At 38.5% G+C, this 12,483-nt stretch overlaps 1 protein-coding gene across 1 annotated transcript; it reads right to left on the bottom strand.

Moving 5' to 3' along the window:
• Positions 1 to 2,500: 2,500 nt before the first annotated feature.
• cabp5b (calcium binding protein 5b) lies at positions 2,501 to 11,845 on the bottom strand. The gene is made up of 6 exons (XM_071533308.1): positions 11,795 to 11,845; positions 8,499 to 8,529; positions 8,227 to 8,370; positions 7,720 to 7,829; positions 4,454 to 4,601; positions 2,501 to 2,529 (listed from the first exon to the last, which is right to left on the bottom strand). Exons 1-6 carry the CDS (start codon positions 11,843 to 11,845, stop codon positions 2,501 to 2,503), a joined length of 513 nt encoding a protein of 170 aa, XP_071389409.1.
• Positions 11,846 to 12,483: the final 638 nt, after the last annotated feature.

The raw sequence follows: 12,483 nt of genomic DNA on the forward strand, positions 1-12,483 counted from the left end.
GGTTGTCACAAAGAACCTCAAGTCTTACCCCATCTCTCTTAATTGTTGTAGTCAAAGAAACAGCAACCACCTCGCTCCAAGCTTTTAGGAAATTGAGATGGCAAAACTATAGTGCATCACCCTTTTCAAGTTGTGCTAAGACAGCATCCCTGACTCGCTGTGTGACCATGACAGGCCCTTAACACTGGGTGTGTAATTTTGAGCTGGAAGTGGGAGTAATACAAGCATTTTATCTACCATTGAAAATTGTCTCAGCCGGGTAACTTTGTTATACAGGCGTTGTTTCTGTGCCAGGAGTAAATTCTCACTTGCAATCTACCCTAGTGAATGGAGTTTTGCTTGCAGGTCCAGGACAGACAATTTTGCTCTCACTCACTGATCCTTGGACTGTTCTGCCAGCTTTCTTTAATCAGGTCCTATACACCCATAGGTTGTTGGCCATACAGCAACTCAAAGCCCTTTTGGGATTATGTACTGAATGATAATATGTAACAAAGCCTGTCTAACAGTCTTTTTTTTTTCCATTTATTTGATACAGTAGAGAGAGACAGGACACTTAACCCCCTACTGCCCCATTGCAGCTACTCAGTGGTCAATAGTAGAAGACTGTGGTTGTACTTGGGCAGCAGCACCTAAACACACTTCTGTGTGAATGTCTGGCCATGAGAAGTGGGCCATTAACCAATTTATTGTCTTGTTCTGTTCCTAATGATCAGAAATTGGATTATGATGAGCCACCATGGAAAAGCGTGTCTCGACAGCTTTTAGGGACCAACAACTGAGTGATTTTACAATTTGTCTGAGTGTTGTGACAACTGCTGCACCAACTGACCATTGACCTTTTGCTATTTATTAAAATGTAAACCACAAGGTGTCATCCTGAGACTACTAGAAGGAAATCCTCCATTGGAAGCGGTGCAGCCTCCCTTTCTGCTGAACAGATGTGCCCCCAACTCGGCCTCAACTTCCCATCTTTGCCTCTGTCAGTCTCAGGTGAGACCGGCTGCTATCTCCACCAATAGTTGAACCAGGTGATGATGGATCATAATCTGGGAGCAGCCTGTACACACCGGCGACACACTGGCATGGGAGGAGCACGAGCAGAGGAGATAGGGCCAAGAAGCTTCTACCGGCACGGAGCAGGCGTAGGGCATTTTCCAGGACATGGGACCTCCCCTCGTCAGCTGGAGGAACAGATGGTTCGCTGCCAGGGCCAAGGCTGCAGCCACGGTGGGGGGCCAGTGGGCCAGTGGCACAGTTGGCCCAGTCAGCCGTTGCCTTCAGGAGGCCAATGCTGAACTGCTCCAAGAACATCTGTTCAATGATTTCCTCTGGGGTGGATAACCACAGCTGCAGCTGCTGCCTACAGGAGTTGAGGAGCTGCTGCGCATTGGAGACGGGCAGCTGACATCCTCATAGGTGATCCCCCAGAACCAATGCCGATGTCCCTTTGAAAAACTGTTGGTGACCAACTGAACCTCCTCAGTGAGCAGAAGAAAGCAGGAACATTACTCATTCCACCCACACACCACCAAATGTGTTGAAGAACGCCTTGGGCTCATCTGCCAGCATCATTTTGGCATGTCCAGGGGCAAGGTGGGGAACGGTGACAGCAGACTACTCACAAGAGCCCGGTCCTCAGCCTGCGCTTCCCGTTCCCAGGTTCCAGCACTAGTATCACAATGTTCAGTGTCTGGTTCTGTCCGAGTAATTTATTCCTGCATCAAAACATAAATCAACATGCTAACATAAATTGTACCACCAGTGCTAAGTTCAATGATCTCCTTTCATAGATAAGTCCATCATTCTTTATAAGTAAATGCTCCCTTTTCCATGTTAGAAGCAATATTCACATATATTCAGGATGGTTAATTAATAGCAGGTGTGCTCCATAGACTGGCTGGACTTCTCCTGGGTTTCTCTCAATCCCTGCCCTACTCAGCACAGCCCCTAAAGACCCTCAGCAGAATTGTAGTAGTGATTAAATGGAACCGTGTGGGACAATTCAAGAAAATTTAGGGCTGTATGGGAAGAAATGTAACCAAAAATATTTGGGAAGTGAGGGATATCCATTGCTGAATTTCAGATGGATTTAAGAAATACAAAGTGTATAAGATCTTTTAATAATAGGTGCAAATTACATTTTTTTAGTAGTAATGAACTACCGATGACCTTTGACAATGTCTTGGTCCTTGCCTAACTTGCTGTGATTTCTGAACCAAAAACGTCCAAAGAATGATGAGTGTGGCAGTCCAGAGCTACAGTATCACAATCACCTTTAATTAACTTCATCAGCAGCAAGTTTGACATAAAACAATGTACAACATCTTCTTTGTTCACTGAGTAAACTAAATTAAATGTAATTAGCTCAAGATGATTTTGTGTATGAGGCAAATGCAAATCAAATGTATGAAATTATCCATTACAAGTACCATTAGCATAAAATTTCCTAAAAATAATTCCTCTCCATTCACGATTATACATCTTCTTTTTGTGGTCCTCATTCCCGTGACATCATTCTCACAAACTCTGCAAAGAAGATGGACACAACAATGATTAGTTAAGTTCTTGTAGGTTTTTATTGTTAATGAAAAATAAAAATAAAAAGAAACTAGGACAGCACTCCAAATTGACTTTTTATTTGCCACACGGACATTTCGGGCAAGACGCCCTTCTTCAGCGTGTGTATTGGTAATTTCACAATCAATAGACACAGGTGGGGTTAATTATAGGTGTCCACAACTGGCACAACAGGTCTATCGCAGCAGGGGGAGTCACAATCACATGATGTAGGTTACTAAAACATTTTATTTATTTATACAAAAAAAATGTATACAAAAAAATAGAAGATAAAAACAAAAGATCTTTTGTTTTTATCTTCTATTTTTTTCTTCTATTTTTCATCTTAATTTACAGTATGCAAAGTCATTTTGTAGGAATTAAAACATTTTTATAATTATTATTCGAACAATTGCTGGTATTAGAGTATAACATACTCTCGGCGAGTATCAGAATATAGTTTGGTTGCTTTGCTTTGCAGGAACTAGTTGTTGAAAGATGGTAAACTCAAGGTATGTGTGTGTATGTATGTATGTATGTATGTATTTGTACACAATCAAACCCAACTTCATCAATGATCACACTAAAGATAAACGGGGCTGGAGAATTCTGTACGAATTCTGTATGAATTTCTTATTCTAATTTATTGTTTAATGAACAACTTAACGGACAGTTAAGTAACAGTAATTTAAAGAGGGTCTTTAAAATTGTACAATGACATTTTGGCCACTTCTTAGCCTAAAAAAGGGGCTACTAGGAAGAGCAAAATAGGTTACTGACACCAAAAGCAGGGTTTTTCCAGCATGCACAGAAGTACAGATTAACAAACAATGAGCGGAGGGTGCGCAGAGGGTTCATGAGCATGTCCTTGTATGGCAGGCCGTTTTGTCATTTATTCCCTACAACGCAGCACTAGTCACTAGTTATTCTGCCAGCTACAGTCGTGTACTAGTCGCTCATAGATAGTAGTTCTGATTTAATATTAGTGGCTAATAATTTTTACTACTAGTTTTAAGTGACTGATATTAATTATTCTCATTTACATATCAACATGTGATTAAGATATCAACAACATGTTTGTTTACTAGTAGTTTTTTCATTACACACTAGTCACTATTTTAATTAGCATTAGTCTCCAATCCAGTTCTATGCGTTATTATTAATTATTTGCGAATAAGTGTTTATTAAAAATTAGTTGCTCTTCCACTTTCACTATATGTTTATGATTAGTAAAACATATAAAATTGTATGATTGACATCTAGTTTTAGGGTTTGGTTAAAAAAAAACAACCCTTTTACTAGTAAGAACATAAAAGTGTACAATAAAAGTTAAAGTGTGGTTTGCAGTAGAAAATTAGGGCTTAACAATGCAATAGCAAATACAATTGTTAAAATGGATTTTGTCAAGGTGTTATGATGCAAGAAATGTATTCAGGTTGTAGATTATGTGTCAACAATACACACGTCTACAAGGGTGACAGAAACAAACTGATTCGTCTTCTTATGTCAAGAATATAGTATATGACTCATTCTCATAAAATCCGTAGGCCAAAAAAGCTGACAATGATGGACCAGATTCTCCTTAATGGCCACATTTAATAATGTGACAGGTCACAAAAGGCGCAGTGTGAGCATCTGAAAAATTGGAGACTTATTAATTCACATTCCCCCTCTCTCACAGAGCAACCTTATGTTCTCTTAAAAATAACATCAAAATGATGTCTTCTAAGCCAACATTTGGAGGCCATAACATTATCAATATTCGAGATACGGCTGCTATAAAAAGGCCTAGACCTTTATATTCTTAGTGCTTAGTACTTGGTGTGTGTGTGGGTGTGTGTGTGTGTGTGTGTGTGTGCATGCATGTGTGCGTGTGTGCACTTGTGTGTCTCACCCTCAAAGTCAACTGTCCCATCTCCATTGTTGTCAGCTTCTCTGACCACTGCATCAATCTCACTTTTGTTGGTTTGTTCACCTAATAACTTCATCATGGCGTGCCTCAACTCATCAGATGTAATAGCACCGTCACCATCCATGTCAAACTATAGAGCGAAAGAGGGAAAGAGAAAAACAGAAACTGTGAATGTGATTTACTGTAAATAATAATTCAACATAGCGGCCTTTCTGACACTGGAGCATTGTTATGCAGTTGGAAGCCATTATGTCTGGGTTTTGTCATAGATATTTCCAAGACAGCACAGGGCCACTGCTTTGTGGGCCCACCACCCGCAAGGTGACGGGTAGGAGTCAGTTGCTATGCCTGTTGGGCACCAGGGGAGGTTGAAAAAGCATTGCTAAAGTGCCCTCTAGAGTGGCGAAAACGAGAGGAAGTGCCCTATTGGCTGCCCTTCACATGGGAAAAAAATTATTGAGTGCCCTCTCTGGTGCCCCTTCATGCAATAAATTATGATGATGTGCCCTCTAGAGCAAGAAAATTTGATAACGTGTCTTTATGAGTGCCCTTCTAGTGGAGAAAACGTGACGCAGTGCCCTATAAGGTGCCCTTACAATGGTCTAAACTTGACGTTCCCTATGGGTGCCCTTCCAATGGAAAAGGATGCCGTTATGAAGTGCCCTCTATGGCGCCCCTACATGACAGTGTCCCAAAGGGTGCCCTTTCCAGTAGAGAAAATGGGATGCAGTACTGTATAGGGTACTCCTACAGGTGAGAAAACATGATGAAGTGCCCAATTAGGTGCTCCTCTAATGGAGAAGAGCCCCTCCAGTAGATAAAATGTGATGCAGTGCTGTAAAGGGCGTCCCTACATGCGTGAGAATGTGGGGAAGTTTCCTAATGGATGCCCCTCCAGTGGAGAAAATGTGATGTGGTGCCATATAGGTGCCCTTACAATGGAATAAACTTGAGGTTCCCTACAGGTGCCTTTCTGATGAAAAACTCATGAAGTGCCCTCTTAGATGCCCTTCCAAGTGAGAAAACATGATGAAGTGCCCTTGCAATGGAGAGAAAAAAATCCCAGTGAAGAAAATGAGATGCAGTGCCCTACAGTCTCTGCTACAATGTGCCCTCTCTAGGACAGGCTTTCCCAAAGTGGGTGCCGTGACGACAGTCTAGGGGTGCTGCCAGATACTTTGATAAGATTTTGAATTTACCTCTCAAACCCTGCTTACATTCAAAACACATTGTATGGCTGCTAACAAATCTTTTCTGCGTTTTTGCAAGGGGCCAATTAGGCTAATATATAGCTAGCATTTTGATGTAATCTCATCTGCACTGTCCCTGTTTTTTATTTTTCAATGTACCCTTTAGGTTAGGTTAGATTATGTTAGGTTAACTGTATTTGATAGTAAAAGACAAAGTAAATTGTTGCCAACAATTACACAATAAAGTTTTAAATACTCATTCCCATTGTTAAAAACTTACATCTATTCCATCCATTTAAGTTTTCAGTTTTAGCCACACCCCCTCTAGAATATTCAGATGTCAGAGGGGGCTTAATACAATCTGAGCTGTATCCCTGACATCCTACTACAGTGTGTGAGGTAGGTAATACAGCAAGCTTTCTTTGAAGTTGTAAAGATTGAGTTTTACCAATGATGCATTACTAAATACTAATGTATGTACACTGCAAGTGCTTTTATAGATAGTGACGGGTAATAAAACGCATTAAGGCAAAGCATTATCTCTAGGCTATATACAGTAAAACAAAGCCCCTAAACTACAGTAGGCCTATAAGTCTAACTGTTTACATTTTGGGATTATGGAGTTGATAGCTTTTTTGTTATTTTGAAGGAGATAATGGTTAGTGGTGATAGACTATAGCCTATGTGAGTACAATTTTCATATATTCTTTTTATTCACCATTTAATTTTGCATCCCTAACGAAAAATCACTATATTCTTTTTGGCACCTACAGTGTGTTTGTGATAGCCTACTCAGCGATGAGTTTATAGTGACCTTGTGGCATAGCCTATAATCTCTTACAGTGGGCTATTACAGTGGGCTATTGCTTTTCTGTGGCATATTTTTTTTTCGCGATAATAGACTATATTCAAGTTGTAAAGTAACCTTCTAAGATGTAGTTACTGTGTTTTACTTTGGAGGTGTTTGTGAAATAAACATTTTAAAAGTTTATATTTCCCTGTGTGTTTTTATCATAGAGGTGTGGTTATACTTTTAATCTGGATTGCCTAATAACATAATCTTAATCTTAATCTTAATCAAGGATGAAGACTATTTCATCATACATGATGCATCATAACTTTTTTTGTGCCGGTGGGGCCCCATGTCATGCAGTAGGTGCCCTTTTTATTTTTTCGCCCCTGCCCTTCAAACAGCCTGAGTCTGCCACTGGGTCTGAGTATTTTTCCTTCTGCGCAGCCAAGGTCTGGAGAGTGCCCAGTTCAGTGACATTACGGTGGCATCTCTGCTGTTTGTGGATGATGTCATCCTTTTGCCTCCATCGGACTGTGATCTCCTTTTGCACTGAAGCAGTAATGAGATGGGATGAGAGTCAGCACCTCCAAGTCTAAGGCCATGGCTCTCTCCCAGAAAATGGTGGCCTGTCCCATTCATGTGAGGGATGAGCAACTGTTCCAAATGGAAGCATTCACATATCTTGGGCCTTATTCATGAGTGAGCGTAAAAGGGATAATGAAATTGACTGCTGGTTGGGTTCAGTGGCTGCAGTAATGCCATGGTGGCAAAGAGAGAGTTGAGCAACAACAGCAAAACTCTTAATTTACAGGTCGATCTTCATTCTGACCCTTACCCATGTTCACAAGCTTTGGGAAGTGACTGATAGAATGAGTTTGTGGATACAAGTGGCCAAAATTTGGTTGCTGAGTTGCTAACTTCACTCTCTGCATGAGTGAGGTCCAGCATGCCCTGGAGCTGACCCAGGGCATGCTCGAGGGACTAGATCTCCCAGTTAAACTGGCATGTGTTAGCAGTGCAACGGTTTGTATTCATTCAGTGTCTACCAGGAGGTGCCAAAGATGTATTGATAGTCGATTGGTCTTCCAGTCAACTGGACCCATTTCCTTGATTTGGAATGAAGAGTAAGAAAGTCTTGTTCACCACCCATAATATACCATCACTAATCATTTCACACCTGCATGAATACATGAAAGAGAGAGAGACAAACAGACAGACAGACAGACAGACAGACAGACAGAGTTGAGGTATGTTCATGAGCTCACCTCTTTAAAAGCATCTTTAAGTTCCTTCAGCCCAATCATCCCTGCAGTTTCAGCCAGAAGCTTGGGGGTCATTAGTTCCACAAAATCCTCAAAGTCCACCCTCCCTCCCACTGTGGTAGGACAGAGGACACAGGTTATTATAGGCATGCCATGGCAGAAATTTGAAACTGAAAAAAATATTTTTTACTAAGAGTTAAGCATCTAGGGGTTTGTGTCAAGACAAACCCCTAGGTTTGTCTTGACACAAATTAAAGTGTTGGCTGTCTTGATTAAACTGTCCAAGATCGACCTTTAAGTGCCCCTGAAATACAGCCAAAACCATTTCTGGAAGGCCTTTCTATCATCTTCATCTTCAAAATATGTGCTATGGTAAAAGCTTCTCTGATTTTAATATGTATATGTATGTATGTAATATGTATATATATTAACAGAGGTGCCCATGCAGTTGGAGCACTCACTTGTTGTCCAGTATTTTTCTGTTTCCTTGAACCAGAGGAAATTACTTACGATTCATGTTGATGTTCTGGCTCAGTTCTATCAGTTCCATTTCGGTTGGCATGTAACCCATGGTCCTCATCAGGTTCCCCAAGTCTTTACAGCTTATGAATCCATCCTTGTCCTTATCAAACTCTACAAAAGCTTCACGTAACTCTACAGAACAGACAGGGAGAGGGAGATTGAGAATGTCATGTGACTAAATTTAGCGAAATGTTAAGAACAATGTCAACAATGTCTCTCACAAGCACATCTTTTAATGAAAGCCATGCAAAGATTATTACCTTCTATTTCATCATGTGTAAGACTTCTTGTCTGCAAAGCAATATGAAATGGACATGAAATGATTAGTACTTTTTTATATACAGTATCTTACCCCAAACTCTACAACCATTAACATATAGTCATCACATGGTGGCTCTCTGAGAGAATGACCCTACAGGGTCTTACAGCTCTGTATATCCAGCAAAAGCAAATGATGCATTACAGATTAAAAAATAAAAAAATGCAGTCTTTATGGAACAAGCCAACATTAAACAAATGTGCTTGGTTGGTAACATAACACACAAAGATTTTTTTCTTTTACTTTCATACAGCAAATAACTTTGAGACATAGATTTACTCCATGTTTGTACAAATGCTGATGCAGTTGCAAGAGTAAAAGTGTCAGCACACAAGCATTATGCATTTTGGAAAACTACAACTTTGTTTTCCAAATATAGCAACAGAGTTATGTGGAAAGACATCAGGCTATAAAAAAATCTCTGATCAGAATTTATTTTAACCACATCTCAACATTTCTAGTCAATGTATGCTGAAGGTCACTCTAAGCAAACCCATAAAACCCATATACATACATAAAAAATATATAAAATAAAATAAAATAACTGAGTAGGTTAAAAAACAGTAAATTATTGATAGCTTGCTCTCTGCCTAATTATTTGTGCATGTCTGAACATGACAAAAAAGTAATAAGAAATTGAGTACTTCCTCCATGCTGGAGGAAGTACACAATGGGGTTGAAGGTCTTACATGCAGAATAAGGAGGTTCTTTGTGTTATGGCACCATAAAGGGTTCTGCTATGATACAAGCCTAATTAACCATTTTCTGGTATAGAAACCTTTTTTACTAAAAGTTTAGGAATTACTGCACTACATTATTACATTAAAGAGCAGAATGACCAAGCCAAAGCAAAAAAAAAAGAATATCCTTTTCTCTCTGCAGGAATCAGCAAAACTCTTAAAAGGTTCGTATTTAGTTAAACAGAAAACAGGGAATCCGTATTTTGCAGTAGACATGTTGACCATTTTTCCATTGCAGTAGACCAAGCCTGTGGGAAACCTACTGACTTGGCAGAATTTTTTTTCTAGATGTGAAGCACCTCATTCATCCAGAAAACCTAATTCACGTATTCATTCTTTCGCTCACTGACAGTTAACATATCTGCCCCTAGTGGCCATCAGTGGCAATGTCTACAGACGACACAATGAACCAGAATCATTCACTCGCTTCAATACTGCTGAACTGTGTAGGCTGCTGCATCGAGTCTATGACTAACCTGTGTCTTTGTTTTTTTGTTTTTTTATGTACTACTTATAAGTGCTTATAAGATATTTCATAATTAACCATGATAGTTTCATTCATTGAAACTGAGCACATTGTCCATGATAAAAAAAAGCCCCAAGAAGTAACGTGACCTAAGATCTGGGCCTGAATGCTTTTTTTTTTTTTTTACTATAGTCACAGGGGTTTTGATTACTTTGGTTAGGTAATTTCGGGGTCTTTGCAAGAAAAAGTTAATGGTTGGGGAATTCATGTTAGATTTGATGTATAACAGGTGTCAAGAAATAACAATGTACCTTTACAAGGCCCATGCGATCAGACTACATTAATTATGAAGGGGCTTACATAGCACATTCATACCAGTCTCATTAAATTATGACATAGCCTACTCAAATTACACATTTATGTAATATGATTACATAACAGATTTCAGAACAAAAGTCCTAGAACAATGCAATTAATTAATTCATTAATCGGTTTATTATGATTTGATGGGTCACTTCGTAATTTTCCTGGACTTTTCGCTTTTTAGTTTGAATGACAGCAATAATTCTAATCCAAACCCTGTTGAGCAATAATTAACATCCAAATATGTAGCAGCATTGCTTTGCCACACCATCCACATACTATGTGCTCTTTGTTCAAAATTTGTTGCTTTCACTGTAACTCCTCTACAGATATTATTTTGTTTATTATTTTGCATAGGCTTCATGTGCCACTCTAATATTGTTGCGCATTTGAGTTTATAGATACTTGGTTGTGATAATCTCATCAAGAGAATGATCGAGTAAACTCAACTCTTGAATGTACTTACATTTACTCCTGAAACTTGTTAGTGTTAACTTAAATGTCTAAGGCATTTGCAATTTAAAAGAATAATGTTTTTAGATAATTTGCAAATCAAAGTGCAATTCTTATTAACTTAATGGATTTGCATTTAAAAAAATATATATTTTTTTGTATTCCTTATCAAGTTCAAGTTTGTTTATTTATATAGCACAAGCATGTCTCAGAGGACCTTACAGAGAATGAGCCTAGCCACATCTAACTGATCAAAAATCAGTTGTGAACAAAATGGAAAAACATAGTGAATCTAGAGTTTATCTATACATCAGCTTGAAGAGTTTCTGATCTGCACATATTTTTTTATATTTCTGTACATTCTGTGAGTCTGTGCATATCTATACACATTTCTGTTTGTATGACCGCCATCTGTTATTATGTTCTGATATTAGGAATGATATAGGCTTTCAGGCTAGCTGAGTCTGTGCCATCCTTTAAATCCCCGCTTTAAACCTCAATTTCTAATCTTACAATATCTTATCTTATTGATCCAAGATAATACATATATGTATTTAGCAGAAAGCATTGCTACAGATTTGCTGTAAACTTCTGAAATTTCTGTTGCTCATCAAATTATGTACATAAAGAGTAAGTGTAGACTGAAATTACAGTGATTACAAGGTCATTAAAAATTGTGTTTTACTGTAACAAGTAATAAAATTCAACCGAAATATGATATAAACAACTATTTTCTTGTGTAGAATCCCAACTATTGATTTTGGGTATGTTTTTACTTGCATATAAAAATAGATTTTTATTTTCCTGAGCATAAGCTTGTGCAATTAAGGACAAATAAAAATGAAATTGAGTCGCTGTCAATGCCCCCAGCTGGTGCACCAGCTAAAAGGTTTGCCATCCTACTACTGTGCCAGAATGGGACAAGTCCTTCAAGCCTCTTTTCCTATTAGCTCCATAGCATTTTTAGCCACAATTACCAAAATAATAACATATAACAATAACCGTAATAACAAAACAATATTTTTTCATAAATGAACAATGGATAAAGGCAAGATCCACCTTCCTGGTAAAACAAGGAAATTCAAGAACTCGATTTTTTTCTTTTTTCTTTTTTCCTCATTTGAGAATTTGACAAAAATTCTTAGAGTGAAGACAAATGTAAATATGGAAAAACACAACTATAAAACAGAAATCGTAAGGCACATGTTCACTTACTTGTCTCCTCTTTCCTCCTCTAAGAAAGATGCATGCTTGCCCATGGCTCATGATGAGGGGTTTAGTGGAGATCCCAAGATAGTTTCTTTCTATGTACTTGTTGAGTTCTTTGCCAAAATTTCAACGCTACTGTTATGTTATGTGTGTGTTGTAGCTATATCATTTGTTTTCTTTTGTATGTACGAGTGGGTGTGTGTGTGTGTGTGTGTGTGTGTGTAAAACTGTGATCAGTGTTGATCTGCGTATGCCAGTGAGGAGGAATGAGGTCTCTTATGGATTATCTCAGCAGCTTTGGTCTAGAAAAGAAAGATAGGCTTATATATAGTATTTCAGTGGAACATTACAGTTACTGTAAAAGCGGTATGACTGAAATAACACTGATTGCAATGTTATTAAAAATTATGTTTTACTGTAATATGTTATAAAATTCAACTGAAATATGATATAAAGAACTATTTTCTCACCTCTTTGGATTTTAATCCTTATTAGTAGGAAAAAAGGGAATCCATGTAGAATAATTATCTCTTTTTCCTGATTTTTCCTGTTGTTTTCATGCTTTGTTTCCTCTTCCTGTCCTTTCATGTGGTGCTAGTTGAGCAAATGAGTGACTAGATAGGGCTTTGTAGCTGTTATCCCTAAACGAAGCAAGAAAGAGTGCTGGCAGGGGTGCAACAGATGGGGAGCGAGAT

Source organism: Centroberyx affinis, unplaced genomic scaffold (genome assembly GCF_046629955.1).
Source record: "Centroberyx affinis isolate AG114_WGS23_722 - 3 ecotype Tasmania unplaced genomic scaffold, CSIRO-AGI_Caff_v1 ptg002360l_1, whole genome shotgun sequence".
Taxonomy (NCBI): Eukaryota; Metazoa; Chordata; class Actinopteri; order Beryciformes; family Berycidae; genus Centroberyx; species Centroberyx affinis.

What these genes read in the sequence shown, in the direction of transcription:
- cabp5b (XM_071533308.1), bottom strand. Translation starts at nt 11,845, where the DNA reads ATGAGCCATGGGCAAGCATGCATCTTTCTTAGAGGAGGAAAGAGGAGA. An exon ending in TACACATGATGAAATAGAAG is followed by an intron (nt 8,371 to 8,498) that starts GTAATAATCTTT and finishes TCTGTTCTGTAG; the next exon opens with AGTTACGTGAAGCTTTTGTA. An exon ending in TTAAAGATGCTTTTAAAGAG is followed by an intron (nt 4,602 to 7,719) that starts GTGAGCTCATGA and finishes TTCGCTCTATAG; the next exon opens with TTTGACATGGATGGTGACGG.